The sequence below is a fragment of the Octodon degus genome, unplaced genomic scaffold, assembly GCF_000260255.1.
Source record: "Octodon degus isolate 3935 unplaced genomic scaffold, OctDeg1.0 scaffold00022, whole genome shotgun sequence".
Classification (NCBI taxonomy): Eukaryota; Metazoa; Chordata; class Mammalia; order Rodentia; family Octodontidae; genus Octodon; species Octodon degus.
In genome coordinates, this window is record NW_004524598.1 from 8,402,136 (window position 1) to 8,425,500 (window position 23,365).

General features: G+C 39.8%; 1 protein-coding gene and 1 non-coding gene across 7 annotated transcripts in view; one reads left to right on the plus strand and one right to left on the minus strand.

Annotated features, from left to right (window-relative positions):
• The first annotated feature begins 4,167 nt into the window (after positions 1 to 4,167).
• Positions 4,168 to 23,365, plus strand: part of Casp8ap2 (caspase 8 associated protein 2) — a 35,567-nt gene continuing 16,369 nt past the window's right edge. For 2 of the 6 annotated variants that reach the window (XR_002820469.1, XM_023711975.1), the window contains exons 1-6: positions 10,590 to 10,629; positions 12,764 to 12,846; positions 17,116 to 17,188; positions 17,797 to 17,897; positions 18,823 to 18,897; positions 20,285 to 20,400. Coding sequence is in view for 5 of the 6 variants with exons in the window: in XM_023711975.1 (XP_023567743.1) it covers positions 10,623 to 10,629; positions 12,764 to 12,846; positions 17,116 to 17,188; positions 17,797 to 17,897; positions 18,823 to 18,897; positions 20,285 to 20,400 (455 nt within the window). In the remaining variant the exon portion in view is untranslated. The other 4 variants (XM_004628202.2, XM_023711976.1, XM_023711977.1 and 1 more) reach the window with 4 other exon arrangements.
• On the minus strand, positions 18,978 to 19,082 carry LOC111815864. The gene has a single exon (XR_002820484.1). It is a non-coding gene; the product is annotated as a U6 spliceosomal RNA (small nuclear RNA).

Sequence of the window (23,365 nt, forward strand, 5' to 3'; positions counted from 1 at the left end):
AAAAAAAAAAAAAAAAAAAAAAAGGTTGACAATGTCAGACATATTCAAATAACAAGTTTATGCTGATATCTCTAATTCTAACTCAGAACCACAGGATTCTTCCTTGCCATCTTTCATTCCATATTAGTATCATTTGTCCCCATAGTGACAACATTGGTGCCTCAAATAATCAATGTATTTCTTCATTTATCAATGTTACATGTCACACAATTTTAGAAATACTACATGCATATCAAAAAAGAGATGAAGAAAAATAGATGTTTTATTTTTTATTTTCTCTAGAACATATACCTATGTTCTGTGGTCTCAAAGTTACCCAGCCAGGTGTACATGCATGAGGCTGAGGTGAGATGGTTTGAGACTAGAAATTCAGGGCCAGCTTTGGTGACATAGTAAGATCCCATGTAAAGAGGGAGGCAGGAGAGTAGGGGGATGATGAGGGAGAAGAAACGGGAAAGACAATGAAAAAGAGAGATACAGTAATAGAAAGGAGAGAGACAGAGACAGAGTCAGACAGAGAAAGAGACAGAGACAGAATAAAGTAATTGGACTATGTGCCTTTTTTGCCTTTTCTGGAGGTAAGATGTATTAGTCACCTTTTGGTGCCTGCAACACAGTGCCCAACACCCACACCTAAAGGAGGAGAGGTTTAATTTGCTCAGTTTCCATCCAGCATAAACTGAATCCAAGACAGAAACTTCATAGTGGAAGAATGTACAAAGCAAAGCTGCTTAGTGCATGGCCATAGGAAGTAAAGCAGGGAAGTGTCAGAGAAGATCTAACCATGGATCTCATGTAGTGCCCAAGGCCACACTTCCATGCCCTGCCCAGACACACCCAGGAGTGCTAGTGTGCTTCACTAATCTGCTAGATGTTTCTTAATCCAATGAAGTTGAGGCATCAGGATTGATGGTTACAGTGGATATATTACTTTCAAATACAGATCCATTGGTTTATATTCACCAATGAATGTTTTTGCTTGTTTGTTTTGTTTTGTGTATTTTTAGGGAAGGGCCTACAGGGTGTTCAGGGTCTCACTACTAGATCGGACTTGTAGTGATCTGCCTATTTACAGCCTCCCAAGAGCTGGGATTACAGGCATGCGCCACCACGCCCAGCCTCAATTGCCATCACACTGCGCCCTGGGGGCAGGGCTGGCACAGTAGGCCCTGGGTTAAACCCCCAGTCCCTGCACCTGCTTGCAGGCACTTTAATCTGCTGAACTATTTGGTTGACCCTATATTTGAGTTTTTGGGAAAACTTGATATGAGTCAAGTCAAACCTCTCCTCCTTTAAAAATCTTGAGGGGCTGGTGAGATGGCTCAGTGGTCTAAAGCACCTACTTGGAACAAGCTTGGCAAAGCACAGGGACCGCGGTTCGAACCCCCAGCACCACATGCCAGCCCGCCCCGCCCCCTGGTGGGCTGAGCTGCCCCCCCCACACACAATAAATAAATGTTTAAAAAATATATTTATAAAAAAATCTTGAGATTTATTACATTTATCTGCTACATTTACTAGTATTACATGAGGTGCTTAAGTATCAAGGAATGCTTATTTTTTAAGAGTAAATTTTATGTTGGGTGTGATGGTACACAATAGAAGGATTGTAAATTCAATGGCAGCCTGGGTTATAAAGTGAGACGCTGTCTCAAAAAAATAAGTAAAGGGCCGGCCAAATAGCTCAGCATATTAAAGCTCCTGCAAGCAGGTGCAGGGGCCAGGGGTTCAATTCCAGGGCCTGCTGTGCCGGCCTGCCCCCCAGGCCATGCTAAGATGGCAACTGAGACTGAGCGTGGTGGTGTGCTCCTGTAATCGCACCTCTTGGGAGGCTGTAAACAGGCAGATCACTGTGAGTTCAATCTAGTAGTGAGACCCTGAATACCCTGTAGACGCGTCCCTAAAATATAAATAAACAAATAAATAAATAAATCATATATTTTTCTGTGCTTTCTTTATGCATTGTTGGGAATTAAATCCAGGGACTCATGCATGGTAGGCCATGGCTCTACCACTGAACTATACTCTCAGCCTTTTCAAAAAAGTTAGGATCTCCCTATGTTATCTAGGATGGCTTTTAGCTCCTGGGCTCAGGTCACTTTTGCCTCAGTCTCCCAAGCAAGAGTAGCTGGAATCACAGGTGCATGCTACCATGCCCAACTACGAATGTTTTCCTAATCCATGTTTTTATGTCATCTTGATAAAGTATCTGATAGTATCTGAAGTGTTTTTAAATATATTACATATATCAGTACAACTTAAAACATTAAAGGGAATGTAATTAGCTATAGTCTGTAAAGGAAGCTGATTACTAATTTAAATTCATCAAATATTCTGGCCCCCTTACAATATATATATATTCCCCCCCCCCAGAACTGGGGATTGAACTCAGGCCCTTGCGCTACTGAGATTCTACTGAACTATCTCCCCAGCCCCTAATACAATAACTTTAATAAAACTGTCTGTATTTGGTCATTTATTACTATTCTAATTATCCTTGCTATGTAACAAATTGCCTTAATGTTTAATGATTCCTCAAAGTGCTAAACCATTTTATAGTATTTTGTAATTTGGAAGGAACCAGGAATTTGAACCAGGCTCAGGTGGGGAATTCTTCTGTTCCATGAGGTACTGATTAAAGACATGCAGTCATATTGAGCGATGGATAGGCCAGTCTAGCAGGTCCAAAATGACTTCATTCACATTTGGTACCTTGAAGGGACAGTTGACAATGGAACTGTCAACTGCAATCCCTACATGACAGCTCAGTTTCCCAGACTTTGGCTGTCCCAGAAAGCCTGGGTAGAAGCTGCCAAGGTTATGATGTCCTAATCTTAGAAGTTCTGGAACACCTCACTTTGCATTTTACTGGCCAAGCAACTCACTAAATCCATCCTAGATTGAAAAGGAAGGGTTTTTTGCTCACTTGTCAGTGGAGGAGCAGCCAAAATTGGCAGTCATCTGTATCTAGTACTAGATCCACTTGTTGATATAGACAGAATTTTCCAGAGTACTTTCATGTAAATTTCTTTTTTAAGGGAGGGGTATTTTTGAGATAGGGTCTTGCTATATAGTTCAACTATGTAGCTCAGACTGGCCTTGAACTCACAAGGAGGCCCCTGCATCAGCCTCCTAAGTGCCGCGATTACAGGCATGCACCGTCTCATCCCGTCTTTCAAGTAAATTATTTGATTAAAAGAACTTTTATACTGTATTGCTACCACTGGAAATGTTAACCTTAGCTACCACAGAGTATCACATTATATTGACTACTTTACAAGGATTTTCCTCCACCTGTGTTATGGTTTATACCTAAATGTCACCCAAAACTTCCTAGGCTCACAGGTGGGGTTTTTGGAAGGCGACTGGATGGTGGGGTTTACAAGTGACTTGCTGCTAGGAGGTGGGATCTCACCAGAAGAGGTGGGTCGCTAGGAATGTTGCCTGGGACCCCTTTCTGCTCTTCTCTGCATCTCTGTCTGCTTCCTGCTTAGCTTTTACTCCTCTGCAATGCCATGTCGCCTCAGAGCACGCCAACTATGGACTGAAACCTCTGAAGACCGGGAGCCAAAAATAAACCCTTCCTCCTTTAACTTTGCTGGGTATTTTGTCCTGGGAATGAGAAAGTAAGTCAACCTTCATCCTGCTCATCTTCATCCTCTGGAGCGGACTCTTTCACACAATGGAATCCCCGCAGAGGGGAAACAGTATTTAGAAATTGTGTGGGGTTTTTGTTTTTCGTTTTTGAGTGCTGAGGACCAGTCACACCAGTACCTTACACTGAACTACACCCCAACTCTGTATTCCAATCCTAGGTTGCTAACGAGATACTGCCTTCTAAGAGGTTCCTTTCTCCTTTTAAAGAAGTTACTTTCCCTTTCAATAAAGCGCTAAGCGAGATTTCACCCTACTTCCGCCCAGGGGTCCCGCCCCTTCCGCAGTAAAGTTACACCCCGTTACCGTCCCCGCCACATTACGCACCGCCCCTTTCCTTAGTTCCTACGGAAGACTATGGGAGTTTGGCGCGAACTGGCTTTTTTTTCCTCCCTTCCAAAGGCGGGAACTAGATGTGTGCGCCGGGACGTGCTTTGCGTCTGATATCATTGGCCATGAGCGCTTGGTCCCGCCTCCGCGTCTTGATAACGCGCTGCTATTGGTGGAGATGCCAGAGAGCCCTCAGTGTCCAGAAAGGAGCCCAGGCTCTCTTGGGCCGGTCTGGGCGGGTAAGTTGCTGTGGGGACCCGCTCGGCACTGGGCTGCAGGGGACCGGGCTACATGGTGCAGTAGTGTTCCAAACGGAGGCTGGCCTCACCTGGGAAGCCAGAGAGTCCAAGGGAGTCCACCTGGAACGGCCCAAGTCGGTGAGGCAAGGACGGCGCCTGACGTCCGGGGGCCGCAGGTAGCCGCGCTCTTCCCCGCCCGCGGTTGCAGCTTCTGGGCTCGCACTCCGCTTCTCTCGGTGGTCCCCGGAGAGGGTCCGGGAGGAGGCTGGGAGCGCCCCCAAAAGGACTGCCCCCAAAGAGGACTGCCCTTGCGATCCGTCCCGTCTCGCCCCTCCCCCGCCCTTTGCAAGCTCGCTTAGGTACACACTCCTAAAGATTTCGGGGAGGGGGGATATTTCTGGAGAAGTGCCCTTCCCTGGCTGTCAGATGATCACCAATATTGGTTGTTTGCATCTTGATCTCTACAATACGTAGAGTCATCTCTGACACAGAGTAAGGTGTGAATGTAGAATTCGTGGAATGTCAGCATTTCTGCTTCAGGATCAAGTTGGCCTTGACTGACTTTTCGACTGCCCTGGTCTTCTCCACAGCTCTAGACCCAACCCTTTTTGCCTGTCCTAAAGACCCTTCCCACCACATCTCCTAAGACCATCTACGGCAGGGCAAGAATTCTTTATAATCTCCTCTGTCTCCTCGAATTACTTTGTCTTACTATTTCCTGATGTTTTACAAGAGGTGAGGTGATGTCCTTTAAAATTGTATTTAAACTCTAAAAGAATATCATTGATTTTTGTCATCTAGCTTTAGAGATAGGCCTAGAGAACATAATCTGAGCTCTACCACTTAGCAGCTCCCTTGGGCAAATTTTCTTGAGTAAATCATTTGATTCTTTACCAGTAAAATGGAGAATAAAGAATAATATGGGCCTTATCTGACTTGATTCAGTGTAAGTTAATGTAGAGTGTTTAGTCAGTCGGTAGCTGGCACATAGTAAATGTGTAGTATATAACAATTTTTCTTGGTATTTCAACCTCACATTTTTGGAAGCCTAAAAATGCAGGGTGTAACAAATGCATCTTCCCCTCAGTTTAAAATTTCCTTTTAGGGTGCCTTTTAAGAAATTGTTCTATCACAGAATAATAGATGCTCTTTTTCTCCTCTACTTTGTCACATCTGAATACATTAAAGTTCCGTGGCTAGTTGAGCACAGTGACACACATCAGCTACTCAGGAGGCTGAGGCAGGAGGATTGATTGCAAGGCCAGCCTGGGCAACTTAGTGAAACCCAGTCTCAAATTCTTAAAAAGGACTGGGTATGTATTTCAGTAGCAGAGCATTTGCCTTGCATGTGTGGGGCCCCCGTACCAGAAAAAAAGAAAGAGAAAAAAACGTTATACATATGAATAAGTGAGCTTCAATTATATGTGTGCATATGTGCCCACATGCACATGGGAAATTGACCCAGGAACTTGCACATGCTACATATGTGCCCTGCCTGTGAGCTATACACCCAGCCCAGCAACTCATACATTACAGTACTCAACTTTTAAAATTTTGCCTCTATGCTTTTCACAGGTACACCACTCCCTTTAGTACTAACTCGTTCTATGTTGAGAATATAAAATGGGAGAAGGTGAGAGTAAGTATAAAAACATTCCTCTTCCCAAAACATTCTTAATACTGTGCCTACTTATCTTCTTTGTCTTTTCTTTTCCTGAGAATCACTGGCCTTTGTGATTTCAACAGTGTAACTAAAATGTCACCACAATGCTGATGAGTTCCAAATCATAATACAGTCTCTTTTATTTATTTGTTTGTTTTTAAATTTTGTGTATTTGGTACAGGGTCTCAGTACACAGTTGGACTCATAGTGATCCTCCTGTCTCAACTTCCCCAGCACTGAGATTACTGGGTAGACCACCCCAACTGGTTTCTGTGGCCAGCGCGGTGCGCCCAGGGCAGGGCTAATATGGTATACAGTGCTGGGGATTGAACCCAGGTCCCTGTGCTTACCATGTAGGTGCTTAGACCACTGAGCTGTCTCCCCAGCCAAATATGGTCTCTTGTGCAATACACTGTGTCGGCTGTGTTATGTATCTTTATCTGAATATTAGACAGATAATTAATCATGTCTTTGCTTTTCCATTGCTTCATATGGTATGACTGGTTCTCAAAGAAAAGCATTTGACAAAATTTTCTGCTTGCTTGCAAACTATGTTGGGTGACACATGACTGCAGCCCTCTTTCTTGCACAAACACAAACATGACATCTTTTCCAAAATCGTGGTACAAGTTAAGTTCATAAACTGAGGTACCACAGTACTGATATAAATGTATCACCTTAGAGAACTATTAAATATATTTTGGTAAGTTCCCAAAAGATAGTTTTAATTATGTTACTGAGATGATGATAAACACACCTCTGAAGTCCTTCAGATGTGAGTTTTTGTAGTAAATGAACCCAAATGAGCTTTGGGACCAGTGGGATCCTCTTTATGAGTAAACAGAGCTTCAGTTAATGGATAGACATGTTTTAGCTGATTTATTTTTTCTTTTAATCTTTTATTTGTTTGGTACAGGGTCTCACTATGCAGGTTAGACTAGTAGTGATCCTCCTGTCTCAGCCTCCCCAGTTCTAGGACTATAGGTGCGTGCCACCATGCCTCGTTTTGGTGGCCAGGTAGCATGACATGTAGTACCCAAGATCGAACCTGGGTCTTTGGGCTTGCCAGGCACGTGCTTAGACCGCCAAGCTATCTATGCCTTTAGTACTAACTCTTTAATAATCTTCCCTACCCAATCTACTCTTTTGTGGCTGATTTCCCTGGTTATTTAGGAGTATTTATGAAGGATTTTTTATGTTTCATTTTGTTTTTTATATTTTTTAAGACAGCGTCTCACTATGTAGTTTAGACTGGCCTCACTGTCACTGTAGTGCAGTCTGGCCTGGAATTCAGGGCAGTCCCTCTGCCTTAGGCTCCCAAGTGCTGAGACTACAGCTGTGAAGTCCCCAGTGTTTATGAATGTATGTTAAGTATGAGAAATACAAATATTTATACAACTTGATCCCTTCAGGTAGCTCATGGTCTGTGTTATCCAAGTATCTTCTAGCCATACATGTATATTTATTTAAATTATTAATTAAAAATTTAAAATTATTTCTTCAGTGTGGTAGGCCTAATAGTGGCCCTGATACATGCTCATCACCTAGTCCTGGGTATTGTGAATATGCTGCCTATTTTATGGTGAAAGAGATTTTGCAGATGTGATTAAGTTTGGGGTGTGTGTGTGTGTGAGAGAGAGAGAGAGAGAGAGAGAGAGAGAGAGAGAGAGAGAATGGGGATTTTTGGTTTTTTTTTTTTCTTTTTTCTTTTTTCTTTTTTTGTACTGGGGAATCATACTCAAGACTTTGCACTTGCCAGGCAGGCACTTATGCCACTCAGCTGTCTCCCCAGCCAGCTATCTCCCTGAGTTTACTGCGATGGGGAGTAAACTCAAGAGTCCTCATGCTAAAGTTACAGCTCTAGACAAAGTCTTGTTAAGTTATCCAAGCTGGGCTCATATTTGTAATCTTCCTGCCTCAACCTCCCATGATGCTGGGATTATTATAGAAGTGTAATACCACATCCTGCTAAATTAAGGATTTTGGAATAAAAGTACCCTGAACTTTCCAGGTGGCCCCAGTATATTCACATAGATCCTTATAAAAGGAAGATGGGAGTAGAAGTTACCAAAGTCATGTGATGACAGAAGTAGACAGAAGAAGAGCAAATGAGATTGTGAAAGCAGAGGTTGAATGAGAAAGAAGGTGTTAGGTACATTACTAGCTTTGTGGTAGATGAAGGAGGCACCAGCCAAAGAATGTAGGCAGCTCCTTGAAACTAGAAAACAGGAAGAGCAAATTACCCCTTATGACCCTCAGAAAGACTGTAGCCCTGCTGACATCCTGGTTTGTGACAAATGAAACTTTTTATCTCTAGAATTGAAAGATAACAAATTGGTATTTTTTAAGCTTCTGTTGGTAATGCTTTGTTAAGAGTAGCAATACGAAACTAATGAATATACTGCATATTTTGTGCATGTGGTCTTGTAGCTGCTGTATCAGAACAGACAAAACATTCTTATCATTGTGGAACATTTTGTTAGTACTGTAAGCAACAGAAATATAGATTCTCAAATCTAATTCTTGATGTTCTTTTTTTTTTTGGCAGAACCGGGGATTGAACTCAGGCCCTTGCGCTTGCCAGGCAAGTGCTTATTCCACTGAGCCATCTCTCCGGCCCCTAATCCTAGATTTTCTGAATCAGAAACTTTGAGGTTAGAGCCTATCAGTCTAGTATTTTAATTTTTCCAGATATAGTCTAGAAACAACTGGTTTAGAAAGCAGATGATTGATTGCATTAGAGATTGTTAAATGCTATAAAAACATGTTCATTGTATTGATAGAATAAGTGAATGAGATTAGATGGAAAGGAGAGGAGCATTCAGAATAAACAAAGTGAGCATAGCAAGTCCTTGTGGAGTTGAGATACATGGAATATTTTAGGAATTGACGTGTAGACATTTCTTATCCAGTATTTTATTTTTATATGAGGATGGAATATGAGTTGAACCTGTGCCTTGTGCATCTTTTTTTTTTTTGGAACTGGACCTTATGCATCTTGTATATGCTGCTATTCACACACTCTAGCACTGAGCTAGACCCCTAGCCCCAAGATGGATGTGTGTGTGTGTGTGTGTGTGTGTGTGAATTCTTCATTTAAAACTTGTAAGTTCTATAGAATAATTTACCAAAACAAGGTTTGTGAAGAAAATACAAGTAGAATACCCATGGGGCCAGGGAGATGGCTCAGTAAAATAAGCACTTGGGCCTGAGTTCAATCCCTGGTTCCATCAAAAACAAACAAACAACAACAACAACAACAAAAACAAGTAGCATACCCAAGACCCACCTGCATATATTACTAGAGCACAAACAGCAATAACATTTAAAATACTGACTTTGTTTAAAAGATAAAGACCACAATTTCAAGGCCCACCTGTGCAACCTAGTGATACTGTCTTAAAAGAAAGAGTTGAAAATATAGCTCAGTACTAGTTCCTCCACTTCCACACAATAGATTCTTTTTTTTCTTTTTTCTTTTTTTCCCTCATCAAACCACTTAATTGAGATGACAGGCCACTGGCCACCCTGCACACTGTGTTGCTCCCGGGTCCCCAGCCTCAGGCGCGGTGCACTGGGACCACATGGACCGCTCACCAGCTCCTGAGGTGGCGGCTGCAGCAGCGACACCCCAAACCCAAGTTGTTTTTTTTTTTTTAATAGGTTCGTAATACTCCAAGAAGTATAGTCAACCCTCTAAGCACAGGTTCTATGTGTCTATACTGTACAGATTTAATTCTTGTAATTACCATATTACCTAAACAATAAAGTATAACAGCTATTTACATAGCATTGATACTGTGTCTGGTATTGTATGTAACCTAAAGATCAGTTAAAGTATGGGAGAATGTGGGTAGGTTATATGCAAATACAGTAATATTTCATTTTACATGAGCATTTGTGGATTTAGGTATTGGTAAAAGGGGTTCCAGAAAATAATCCCTATGACTGAGAGATAACTGTATAGGTCTTTCCCTCAAAATAAAAAAAGGAGGGGCCGGGGAGATGGCTCAGTGGAATAAGCGCTTCCCTGACAAGCACAAGTACCTGAGTTCAATCCCCGATTCCGCCAAAAAATAAATAAATAAAGGTAAAGATAGCTTAATTAAGGGAAGAATGAAGGAGGATAGAGACTGTAGAATTATAGAGACAAGGAGAGAGGGGCATTAGAAGTTGCATATGTAAAGGTAGTTGCAGATTGTATGCAAAATGACTGACTGGATTTATCTGGCTTATTGTGCTTGCTTGCTTGCTTGCTTGCTTGCTTATTTGGTACAGGATCTTGCTATGCAGCTTAGACTCCTAGTGATTCTCCTGTCTCAGCTTCCCCAGCGCTGGGGTTACAGGCATGTGCCACCATGCCTGGTTTTGGTGGCTGGCATGGTGCACCCGGGCTTCTGGGGCTGGCATGACTTATGGTACATGGGGATTGAACCCAGGTCCTTGTGCTTGCCAGGCAGGTACTTAGACCACCAAGCTATCTCCCCAGGCCCCTCTTGTTCATTTTTGCACAAAGATTGAGGAAAAGCAGGCTTAGGCCCTGGTAAAATAAAAGCCTACCTTTATTAGTTAAGTGGAATAAAAAGAGTGATGAGTATCTTAAGTTAAGAGAATTACATGGAAAGCTTGATTTGGAGGGGGACTTGCTCTATTTAGCCTATATTGATTAATGGTGCAAAATTTTTATTTTCAATTATTTTTTGCAGGGCTAGGGACTTGAACCTAGAGTCTTGAATATGCTAGGTGAGTGCTGTACTGCTGGACTACATCCCCAGTCCAGTGGTGCAAAATTTTAATATCCTGGGAAGAATACTGTATAAGCTAACAATTTGTACAATCATACTGACATTCCCTATTTCTCAGTAATGCATAAGCTGATTTGCATTATGTGAACTAGTTGTGGCAACAGACTATTTTATGTTTGAATGGAATAGGTAAGGGAAACAGTATGAGAATTACAAAAGCAACGAGACATCTTCGTGGAAAGATACTGAGTTTTGTTCTAGGGAAGCTTAATTTGATTGTTTTGGTTAGTGAGTTTAGTTTTGTTTTTGGTTTTGTTTTGTTTTGTGGAGCTGGGGCTTGAATCCAGGACTTTCTTGTACTGAGCGACATCCCTTCCCCTTTTTATTTCTTGAGACAAAAGAGTCTTGTTATAGTGCCTACTCTGGGTTCAGTGTTGTGATTCTCCTGCCTCCCTTTCCAAGAATGTTGGCATTATAGGGGTGTACCACCAAGCCTGGTTGGATAGGTTGTGTTGTTCTTGTGTTTATATGAGAGTAAAACACAGGCTAGACATAAAGTGGATTAATACAAATGTGGAAAATGATGATAAAGGTATTAGGAGACCTTCGTCAAATTACTGTTGCATTTGTTTATAGTTTGCTTATCACACCATGTCAAGAGTCTTCAAGATCACATCCAGAATTGCTGATTTAAAGAAGACTTACAGAATTCACCATATAGTTTGTAGTCACAGGTACATTGTATTACAGTGAAAAGACTCGAAAAACTCTTAGTAAAGAGAAGTGAGGCCTGTGGAATGACATCTAGAGGAAAGCAGGTTGAAATTCCAAGTTTCTGCTCCTGGTTCAGTCACACATGATGCTCTTCATTCCCTCTGCAATTACTTTTGACTATATTCATGAAAAGTTGTCTGCCAGGGCAGCTCATTAGAGTTATTGCCTAAAGTTTTTATTGAGGACTGGTCACATAGGCTGCTCTTGCCTGGCACTTAGGAAGTTTGAGATTCCCAGAAGGAAGGCACATTGCTTAGTATATTGTTGTATAACTAGTTTAGGCACTGTGAGCCACTTTTTATCAGCTCTGGAAATTGTGGAAACTCTAAATCCAAATTGTAAACTCTAGTCAAAGTCTTTTGATGTTTTTGTTTTGGTTTTAATTTTGATCTTTTGAGACAGGGTCTAGTGATGTGTTATAGGCTGGCCTTGAACTCACTAAGGAGCCCAGGCTGGCCTATGGTTTTCCTGCCTGAGCCTTATGAATGCTGGGATTAATAGGTATACACCACCACACAGCATAAGCAAAGGCCTTTGTAAGCCAAGAAGTCGAGCTTTTTCTACACTTGGTATCTCATTGTTCTAACTTGCATTTTGTATATTTGAAGCTGAACATCTTTTCATTCTAAAAGCATTTTTAAGTGTCTTTTATCTGTTCTTCTTTTATGTCTAAGTGGGTTTTTAATTTGTGTGTATATTTCTGGTTAATAGTAACACGTGAAAGGGCTAGGCATGGGGATATACAGCTGTAATCCCAGCACTGGGGAGGCTGAGGCAGGAGAATTGCCATGAGTTCCAGGCCAGGCTGAACTGAACTACATAGTGAGATCCTATCTGGGGAAAAACATTTTTTATTTTATTTTTTTTTTCTTCCCCCGGAACCAGGGATTGAACTCAGGACCTTGCACTTGCCAGGGAAGCATTTATTCTACTGAGCCATCTCCCTGGCCCTTTTTAATTAATATGTGTGTATATGTTAGTAATGATAGTGAGGGTTAGTGTAAAGTTATTTGTATTTTGTGACCACCCCCACCATGGTAGAGAGTATCAAACACAAGGCCTTGTGCCTACTAATGCATTTTGGTGTGTTTTATAAAACTAGCATTGTTTACTTTGTGCTTAACTCTAAAATAATGTGCTTCACCATATGAACAATCTTAATGTTTTCATTTTATGATTTTATGTTTTGCTTGGGAAACATTAGGCTTTCTTTTTTTACCACAAGTCTGCCTTTTAGTATGGTAGAAAGTGAGTTCATTTGATGTTTCCAAAGTTTAGGTTTACTGTGAAGCTGGGTTTATTCTGTGAATTGTACGGTTGATTTTAACAGTGGAAAATCTTTATATTTACTACTTTAGATGGCAGCTATCAAAAGGAAATAGGATCATGGCAGCAGATGATGACAATGGTGACGGAACAAGTTTATTTGATGTCTTTTCTGGTAAGGCTTTCAATTGTCTTTCTAAGTTCACTTTTATTTGTTTTTTAAATTTTTTGTACTGAGAATTGAACCCAGGACCCTGCACATGCTAAGCATACACTGCCACTGAACTACAGCCCAGCATCACTTTTTAAAATTACAAAGCATTTATTCTCGTGAGAAACTACACCCCACACATACATAAGTAAATTAATACAGTACAATGCATAGAACACAACAAATGCTTAGTAAATGTGAGCTTTGTTTTTCTTTGTTTTATTTTGTTTTGTGGTGGTGAGAATAAACCTGGGGCTTCACCTCCCATGTGCTGGTTAAGGCAAGCAGCTACCACTGAGCTCCATCCCCAGCTATCTATTTTTTTCTTCTTTTGCTGTTAGTTGGGGTACTGGGAATTGAATACAGGGCCTTAGCACTGAGTTACCTCCCCAGCCCTTTTTAGTTTTTAAGACAGGATCTTGTTAAATTGCCCAGATTGGGTTCAGACTTGTGGTATTCCCACCTTAGCCTCCCAGAGTGCGAGGATCACTGCCCAGTGCCACCACACCTGACTGTGTGTCTGGATTGGTTTGGTTTGGTTTGTTTTGGTGTTTTTGCTTTGGCTTGGTTTTTCATTGTTGTTGGTGGTCTTGTTTTTGTTTTTTGCTTGAGATGGAGTCTCCCACGTTCCCCATGTTAGCCTCAAACTCCTAGACTCAAGTGATCCTCCTACCTGAGCCTTCTGAGTGGCTGGGATTATAGGTAACACCACTATGCTTACATGCACTTCTTATATCCTTTCAAGCCTCTAAGTATGAGCAAGTTAGCAATTTTGCAAATTTGTAGTAACTTCTGTTATATCCAAAATAGATATTGTAGTAAATGTAGTTGTGATAGTCACAAAGGAAGATTAGGATAAAAAAAGAGAAAACCAAGACCTGGTAATAGAATAAACTTATAAATTGATCATGGCAGTGTGTACTATAATTCCAGCATTTGAGAGGCTAAGGCTGGAGCATTACCACAAGTTCAAGGCACCTTGAACAACATAGCAAGACTGTGTCTCTCAAAGAACCCAAAATAGCTCATAAAATAGTTTTTGTTTTATGAGATTTGTTTTTTTGTTGTTCTTGTATTGTGTTGTTTTAGTGATAAGAACTGAATCTAAGGCTATAGATATGCTAGGCAATTCTGCCCCAGAGCTAGATCCCTACCCTTAAATAGAAATGCTTTGGGCTGGGGATATAGGTCAGTGGTAAAGTGCTTGTGTTGCATTCACAAGGTTCTAAATTTAATCCACAACATGGGTGGGGGGGGGGCAGGGGAACTAAGCATGTGGTATGTTACTGTAATCCCAGCAGTTGGGCAGCTGAAGCAGGAGACCACTGAGTTTGAGGCTAGCCTGAACTACTTAGTGAGGCCTTGTCTCAAAACAAACAACTTTAATATCCAGGAGTTGTTTTCAAATTCTTTTTTTTTTGTGTGTGTGTGTGTGTATTTTTTAGGGAAAGGTCTACAGGTTGTGATCCGCCTGTTCACAGCCTCCCAGGAGCTAGGATTTCAGACACGCAAGCTCACACACCCACTCTCAGTTGCCCTCTCAGTGTGCCCCGGGGGCAGAGCCAGCATGGCAGGCCCTGGGGGATTGAACCCCCCCCTTGCAGGCGCTTTAATCTGCTGAGCTATTTGGCTGACTCTTGTTTTCAAATTCTAACATATTTATTAATTTGTGTGCTTATTTATTAAGTATAAATGGAACCTGGGGCCTCTTGCATGCTACACGATACTCTACCATTAAGCAATATTCCTAGCCCTTTATTTTAACATTTATTCAGTTCTTTTAATTATAATTATGTTGTGACCTCATTAAATCTGTTTAGATTATAGATGTATTTGTTGACAAGAATTATGAGTAGTGTGCTGTATAATGAAAGGGACACTTATAAAGCACGTTGAGATTAAACATGGTGGAACATACCAATAATCCCAGCTATTTAGGAGACTGAGACGGGGACCTTGAGTTTAAGATTAGCCTCGGCAGCATGGTGGTACATGTAGTAGAATTTTCTTTTTACTTTAATTTTTTTAAATTATTGTTTATATGGCTGGAGATGTGGCTTAGTATTAAAATATTTGCATAGCGTATTGAAGCTCTGAATTTTATCCCCACAATTTATTTATTTATTTATTTTTTTTTTGGTGGAACCGGAGATTGAACTCAGGTCCTTGAGCTTGCCAGGGAAGCGCTTATTCCACTGAGCCATCTCCCCGGCCCCCCCAGAATTATTTTTGAAAAATCAGTATTCATAAATAGGCAAAGGCCATCACAACCACACTGAGTAGTATTATGTGGTGTTAAATATTTTTGCTGATGTATTTTCAAGTTGTTATGCTGCTATTTCTATTTTGGGGAGTTTTTTTGGGGAAAAAAATTTAAACCAACAGAAAAACAAAGTATAATGACGGGTTTATTTTTCATCTAGATTGACAAATGATTGAATATATCATGTCTACAATTCTATTAAATTTTGAAAGACAAAACAACATTGATAACAACTGTTTTCATTTCTTTGTATTCTTTTTTTTTTTTTCAGAACTGGGGATTGAACTCAGGCCCTTGTGCTTGCCAGGCAAGCGTTCATTCTACTGAGCTATCTCCCCGGCCCATTTCTTTTTATTCTAAGATCCCTGTTCACATACATGGCTGGGTGTTTTGTTTTGTATTTTGCTGTGTTAGGGATTGAACTGACGGTCTTGTATATGATGGCAAGTGCTATGCCACTGAGCTGTATCCCCAGCTTGTACATTTTTAAAATAGTGACAGTCGCCATATACACCCTACTTAGAATGTATTTTTTAATTCCATTTCAGTTTACACAAATGAACCTTTTGGTTTTCTCTCTCTGCGTTACTGTTCAAGGGACTACTATACAGATTTAACATTATGTAGTCTCTTTACTAGTATTGTACATTTTCATATGAAATAGACTTTTTTTAGTTGTATTTGTCTTTTTGGCAGAACCAGGGATTGAACTCAGCCCCTTGCACTTGCCAGGGAAGCGCTTATTCCACTGAGCCATCTCCCCGGCCCCCATATTTGTCTTGTATCATGCTCTAAAATATGACATCTGTATGTCATAAGTCTTACAGTATTGTAATTGCTATAATTAAAGGCTGTAATTTTCACTTTAAACAGATCTCTGTGTATTTTAATGTAATTAAGAATTAAAATAAGAGGAAAAATTAATCTTTTGTATTTACTCAATTATTTTATCAGTTTGTATTGAGAGTCCTTATAGCAGTGTTTAGTATGTTTAATATACTGTTTTCCCCCATTATCTGTTTGCTTCTGGAGTCCAGATGTGCTTTATGTGAGAATCGTCATATCCTGAAATCATTAAGACTCATTTTTTTTCTCTCTGCTCTACAGATCAGATAATTTCTCTTTGTCTACCTAGCCCATTGGTGTTTCTGTCAAGCATATCCAGTGATGTTCTTGTACAGTTTCTATTTCTCTGCTGTAATGTAGTAGTTTTGTATTGTATTTGTAACATGAACAGCAACACTGGAGTCTTTTATGTTTCTCTGAGGTATAGCAGTTGTTATTTTTAATTTTAAGAGTTGTGTAACTTAACACTTTTATCTCCCTGTGTAGATAGCAACTGAAATCTCCGTTCAGATATTTTACGTTTAGCTGGTTTTCTGGAGTACTGTGCTTTGTGTGTACCACACAGATACATGGGACAGAATGTGAAGAATCCCTGCCTTGGCTCTCGGGATTTCCCCTTCTAGTTGCTCTTATTGCCTCAGTCTTTCCTCTCATTCTTCAGGCTATTAGAACTAGCAGTTTCCATAACTGCCTAATGTAGCTCTACTTAGGGCAACCTAGGACCTGTCTTTCAACAAAAGGAATAGTGCAAAGGGGACAAGGAACTCAGACAAATTATTTCCCCATCAAGATGTGTGTTGTTGTTGCTTTGTCTCTGAGGTGCTGGGGATCAAATCAGGGACCTTGCCCTTTCCTTTGGGTTTTGCCTGCTTGGGTTGCTCTCTGGCTCTTCAAGTAGCTTCTAATATTTTGTGTTAGCACTTATACACAGGATTTAAGTCTAAATGTGTAGTCAAGTTATAAATCTTTGTGCCAAAATCTTCTTGGTCTTAAATACAGTATGTAAAAAAAAAAAAAAAAAAAGTGTTTTTTGAATGCTTCCTGGTGCATTGGGGTAGGAATGGAAAAATCTCATTACTATAAAATTACAAAATAATTTTAACCAGGCTTTGCTCTTGTCATAGCTTCTCCTCTCAAAAATAATGATGAAGGCTCATTGGACATATATGCTGGGTTGGACAGTGCTGTCGCTGGTATGTAAGTTCCATAAGATAATCTCATTTTATTTGGTAAGTTTATTGTTTGCTTTGTTGATATCAATTCAGTGTAGTAACCTCAGAGTGCCTACATTTGCTTATTCTTTGAAATAATTACACTAAGGTAATTTTCTGACCCAAAGCTTGATCTGTAAAACAGATTAGAATACAGGTTTGTTATTCATCTAAGTCTCAGATTTAAATGGACCTTGTACCAAAGCATTTTATACCATTGAAATACAGCCAGTGCTGTTGTCTATATATGTTAATGCTCATTGTGTCACAGAATATTTGAAGTGTTATAACTATAGATATTTTCAAGTGTAGCAGTAAGCATGAAGCATGATATTCAGTGAGTATAAGGACCTATCTCCATGTACAATCTTTCCCATGGGAACCATTTCTATAATCAGATCTTTCAGCATTTTGAAAAAACATGATCACATGCTTTGTTGGCACAACCATTTTATGTAACTGTTATTGCAGCCGTCATTGTGAAATCAGTGGTTTGGATAAAATGTAGAAAATGGAGAAATTATCATTCTTTTGAGGTAGACACATCAAAAAGCCTACCAAATATTTTAATGTAAGGGTTTTTGTTTGTTTTAGACAGCACTTCGAAATCCTGTGTACCATCCAGAAATTGTTTGGATTTGTATGAAGAGATCTTGACTGAAGAAGGAACTGCAAAGGAAGCAACATATAATGATGTATGTGGGGCTGGTGAGATGGCTCAGTGGTCTAAAGCACCTACTTAGAACAAGCTTAGCAAAGCACAGAGACCACGGTTCAATCCCCAGCACCACATGCCAGCCAGCCCCGCCCCCTGGTGGGCTGAGCTGGCCACACACACACACACATACACACATAAATAAATTTTTAAAAATTAATATAAAATGATGTATGGGTTGCCACAGTTTCAAAAGACAGTTATTTACTATTTTGTAGCCCCTAGAGAACAGGTAGCAGCTTACTATTCTGTGTTCAGTAATTGGTTCTTAGATTACAAGAATATTTAAGACAGCTTCTGCCTTCAGACCTACTTTTAAAACATTAACCTACTTTTAATATTTTTTGAATATTTTTCTAAATTTAGTGACAGTTTTGCCTGTTTTAAGTGTCTCAATAATATAAAACCTCAGGAAGCATTTGGTCTGATGAAACATTTTTTTCATGATTTGTACTAAGGTATAGTGTATTTTCTGTAAAAAGTTCTGAGACTTAAATGAGACAAATTTCTACTATATTTCAATTTTAAGGTTTGGAGGTTAAATATGAAACTTACCAAATATGTAATTGATAGGCTGAACTTTAAAAACTAGTAAGTTACTAAATGTCTATTAATGAAAGTAGACCTCAACAACTTTTTAGTGGATTGATTTGCAAACTTGTAAATATTCTGAAGTATTATTTAATCTAAGAAAATACTTAACAGCATTCTGAGAGGCTTAGGCAAGAGAGTCTCAAGGTTAAGCGCAGCCTGGGGTCTTAGCAGCTTTGTGAGGCTCTGTCTCAGAATGAAGAAGTCAAGGAGTATAGCTCAGTTGAAGGCCTTGGGTTCAAACGCGACCATACCTTAATGGTGAGTAAGGGGAAATACCTTAGAATGACACGTTAATCTTTTGTATTTTACAGTTACAGGTAGAATATGGAAAATGTCAGCTGCAGATGAAAGAACTGATGAAAAAGTTTAAGGAAATACAGACACAGGTAGGGTTGTAGTGAATATTTTATTTTTGTTCTATTAATTTTGTTTTTCCAGGTAGGAATGTATTTATAGACTCCATGGAAAAAATATGGACTGCTTCACAACTTTGCTTCTCATCCTTGTGCAGGGGCCATGCTGATCTTCTCTGTATCATTTCCAATTTTAGTATATTTGCTGAACTGAGAACTTTTTTGTTTGTTTTAATGGGACAGGTTCTCACTAAGTAGTACAGGCTGGCTTTTAGTGTGCTTTGTAGCTCATACTGTCCTTGAATTGATAATCATCTTACCTCAACCCCATAAGTGGTACAATTACAATGTGGGCCATCGCAGCTGATTTAATACAGGTTTTTGTTTTATCTTTGTGCTGCTGGAGATTGAACCCAGTGTCTTCTAAGCTACCTTTCTAGCCTTTTTTTATTTTCAAGCAGGGCCTTGTTAAAATTGCCCAAGCTGACCTCACACTCATAATCTTCCTGCCTCAGCTTCCCAGAGTACTGAGATTATAAGGGTGCCCCACCATGCCCAGCCTGAACCTTTATTTTTTTTGAAGTTTTTTTTGTTTTTGGTTTTTTTGGGGGTTTTTTTTTGGCAGAACTAGGGATTGAACTCAGACCCTTGCACTTGCCAGGGAAGCACTTATTCTCTGAGCCATCTCCCCCGCCCCTTTTTTAAAGTTTTGATGGGATTACAGGAATGTGCTACCACACAAGCTTATTTTTTAATTTTCAAGAGAATAAAAAATAGTAAAACATTAGAAACAATACAGAATTTCAAAAAAACAAGATGATAGGAATTCAGCAATAGAAGTTACATTGCATATTGTTATGTTCAAAGTAGTTCAGACAGTTTTAATTTTCAAAATAATGATACGGGTACAGGCCAACCAGATAGCTCAGCTGACTCGCTTCCTTAGGCAGAGCCCTGGTGTGCTGTGCCAGCCCCGCCCCTGGGGCACACTGAGATGGCAGTTGAGACTGGGCATGGTGGCACTTGCCTGTAATCCCAGTGCTTGGGAGGCTAAAAACAGGAGAATCACTGAGTCTGATGTACATAGTGAGACCCTATAGACCCTGTACTAAAATACATTAAATTAAAAAAATGATGCAGGCAAGACTCACTTCCTGCTATTATTTTTATATATTGATCTCGTCTTACATAGTTTCACTTTATGTGGGTTTTTCTGGTACTTATCATTGTCTCTGAATCTCAGTTTCCCAATCTCTGTATAATGGGGACAATAATAATTTTTATTGGGCTTTTTTGATCATTATATAAATAAAATGTGTGTTGCCTGGCATGCAGTTGTCCTTGGATAATTGTTAGCTAATATAAGTAATATTAATAATCCTATAGATAGATATTTTAATATATCTTATGTATATTTTAGAATTTCAGCTTGAAAAATGAAAACCAGTCTCTTAAGAAGAATATTTCAGCACTTATCAAAACTGCCAGAGTGGAAATAAACCGCAAGGATGAAGAGATAAATAATCTTTACCAAAGGTAAAACTAAGGGTTGTTTATCTATTATAAGTCATACGGATATTGACATGTAGAATATTTTTTAGTTTCAGTAGATGATAAAAATGTTATTTCATTAAATAAGGTTTTAATGTGAATAGTAACTAGCATGCCAGTGGTTTATACACCATTGCCACATGCGTCTCTCAGTTTATTCGGTTATCTAAAACTTTAGGGTGTTAGTATACTAATTTGCCCTGAGATGATGGTGTTTACGTTGTGGGTTCTTCTGTGTCCATAAATTACTAAGATCCCAAGAGAACAGGGGGTGGGAGACAGGGATAACTCAGCAGTACAGGGCGTGCTTAGCTTGTAGTAGGCCCTGGGTTCAGTCCCTCACTCCAAAATAGCATTTGTGCTCATAACCGTTGGTTTTTTGTTTTGTTTTGTTTTTTTAAGTTAGAAACAGGGTCTTGCTATGCAGCTCAGGCTCATAGTGATCCTCCTGTCTCAGCCTCCCCAGTGCTGGGATTATAGGTGTGCTCTCCCACTCACAGTTCCTGGGCCAGCACAGCACATCCAGGGTTCTGGGGCTGGCATAGCATGTGGTACCAGGGATCAACCTCGGTTCCTTACACTTGCCAGGCAGGTGCTTAGACCGCTGAGCTATCTCCTCAGCCGCACAGCCTTTGTTAATTAAGCAGCCCTTCTAGTCTGGGTGCATAGCACACATCTGTCATCTCAATGCTAAGTCTGAAGCAGGAGAATTGCAAGTTTGATTAAGTAAGACTGCCTCAAAAGACTTAAAGACTGAGGAGATAGCTCAGTGGTAGAGTACCCTGGGTCTAATCCTCAAGTTCCCTTCCCCAAAACTCTCTCAGTTCTTTTCCCTCAAGAGGCTTTTCTCTGTTAATTTTACTCCCTTTTTTTTTTCAGCCAGTGACAATAATCTGCTCTGGTGAAGTTCATAAGTTGTCTCCCCTTCAAAGCCAAATCTCTGAAGAGCCTGTCTGAACTTGCGGCTTCATTTTCTGTCCTCTTTTTTTTTTTTTTTTTTTTTTAATTCAGTACTAGGGCCCTCATACCTGCTAATCACTGCCACTGCGCTCCATTTCAGTCTTTACTGATTTTTGGGAGACAGGATCTCATTCAGTAGCCCATGGTGGCCTCAAATGTGTGATTATCTTGCTTGATACTGCCAAGTAGCTGAGATTATAGGCTTGTACCACTATATCCAGCTTCTTTTTACTTGCTTTGAACCTAATCCATTCCTTTTTGCCACCATTGGTTGACAGAAGCAGCTGTCATGGTAAGAACATCCATTACTTGAATGTAATTAAATTCATCAAATAGTTTTGACCTCCAATTTAATTATCCCCATGCACACTGTTTGATGCAGTATAGATCCTCACTTTCTGAGTAGTCACTTCCTTTGACTTTAATGATACAATGATTTTTAGTTTTTTAATAACTCAGGATTATTCTTCTGTACTTGATTGCTTTGAATTTTGAGTCCTTCCAAGCACAAGCATATATTGGGCACATTCAGGGTGGTATTTTCTGCTAAGATACTCTTACTCATGCTAAGTCAGTTGCATTTATGTAGTTATATGTGTATGTATACCTACTTCCTTAATATCTACATATAAATGTCTTGAAAGGTTTTCAAAATTGTTAGAAAAAAAATTGTTAGAAAGGACAAACCTTTTTGTCATGAAACCTTTTCCATTGTTCCCTAGCATTGTCCTATCGTTTATTCTATCAGTGTAAGATAAGCATCTAGGTGTAGGGTAATCATTTAATGTATTGCACTTGCTAGGATACTTTTGGGAGTAGTTAACATTTACATACTAAGATTGACCTGCCTAGGAGTTGTCCTTTAAGTCTTAGTCACTTTTCAGAGTCAGTTTATAATCACATTCAGTTGATGTTTATCCCTTTAATCTCCAATCATTCTCTTTTCTGTGGTTGTCACTGTCCATGCCCATCTACTCTGCTATGAACTGGCAGCAATCTTTGAATGTATGAAAATATTAAGCACTGAGAATATCTCCTCATTCTTTTTTTTTTTTTTTTTTGGCAGTCTTGCTGTATGTTCAGTCCCCACAGGCCTTGAACTCACTATGTTGCATACACTGACACTGAACTCAGAGCTATTCTCCTTAGCTTCCTGAGTGCTGGGATTGCAGGTGTATGTCACCACACCTGGTTTGCATGTCTAGCCTTTGGTTTGTCTTTTCTCAGTATTAAATAGTAGAACAAGCCTAGGGAGATAGCTCAGTTGTCTAAGCTCCTGCCTGGGAAGCACAAGGACCTAAATTTGATCCTCAGTACTACATGCTGTGCCAGGCACACCATGCTGACCCCCAAAACTGGACATAGTGGCACACACCTGTAACCCCAGTGCTGGGAAGACTGAGACAGGAGGCCCACTGTGAGTCTGAGCTGTATAGCGAAACCCTGTACCAAAGAAACAAGTGAATAAATAAAAGAATCACAGAACATGTTCCAAAGCAGAAGTTCTGGACATCTTACTAGAAAAAAAATTATCTCAGCTCCCAAGATTTAAAACATATCAATGGTTTTTCATTGATGTTAGGATAAAAGTTCATAAATCTTAACGTTGCCTTCAATACCCTTCATAGTAAAGTCCCAAACTTCATCACAAACTTACCTTCAGTGCTTACCTTGGCCCCAGGTGTTATATTCTTTCAATTCTTGGAGATAATATACAGTATACCTTTCTGTGGGCTGTTTCTACTGCCTGGAATGATGTTCTCATTCACCTGATAAATATATACTATATATTTTCAGGTCTTGGGTGATACTGGTTTATTCTTTCTGATTGGTCACACTTCTTTCCTTTGTAACTTCGTATATATTTTTAACTTTTCAAATGGAATTGTTTAATTAGTATCTTCCACTAGACTGTAAAGCTTTGAGTAGGGATCATATCTGTTGTCACCATTTTTTTTAAGTACCTACCACAGTGCCTGGTATATTCTAG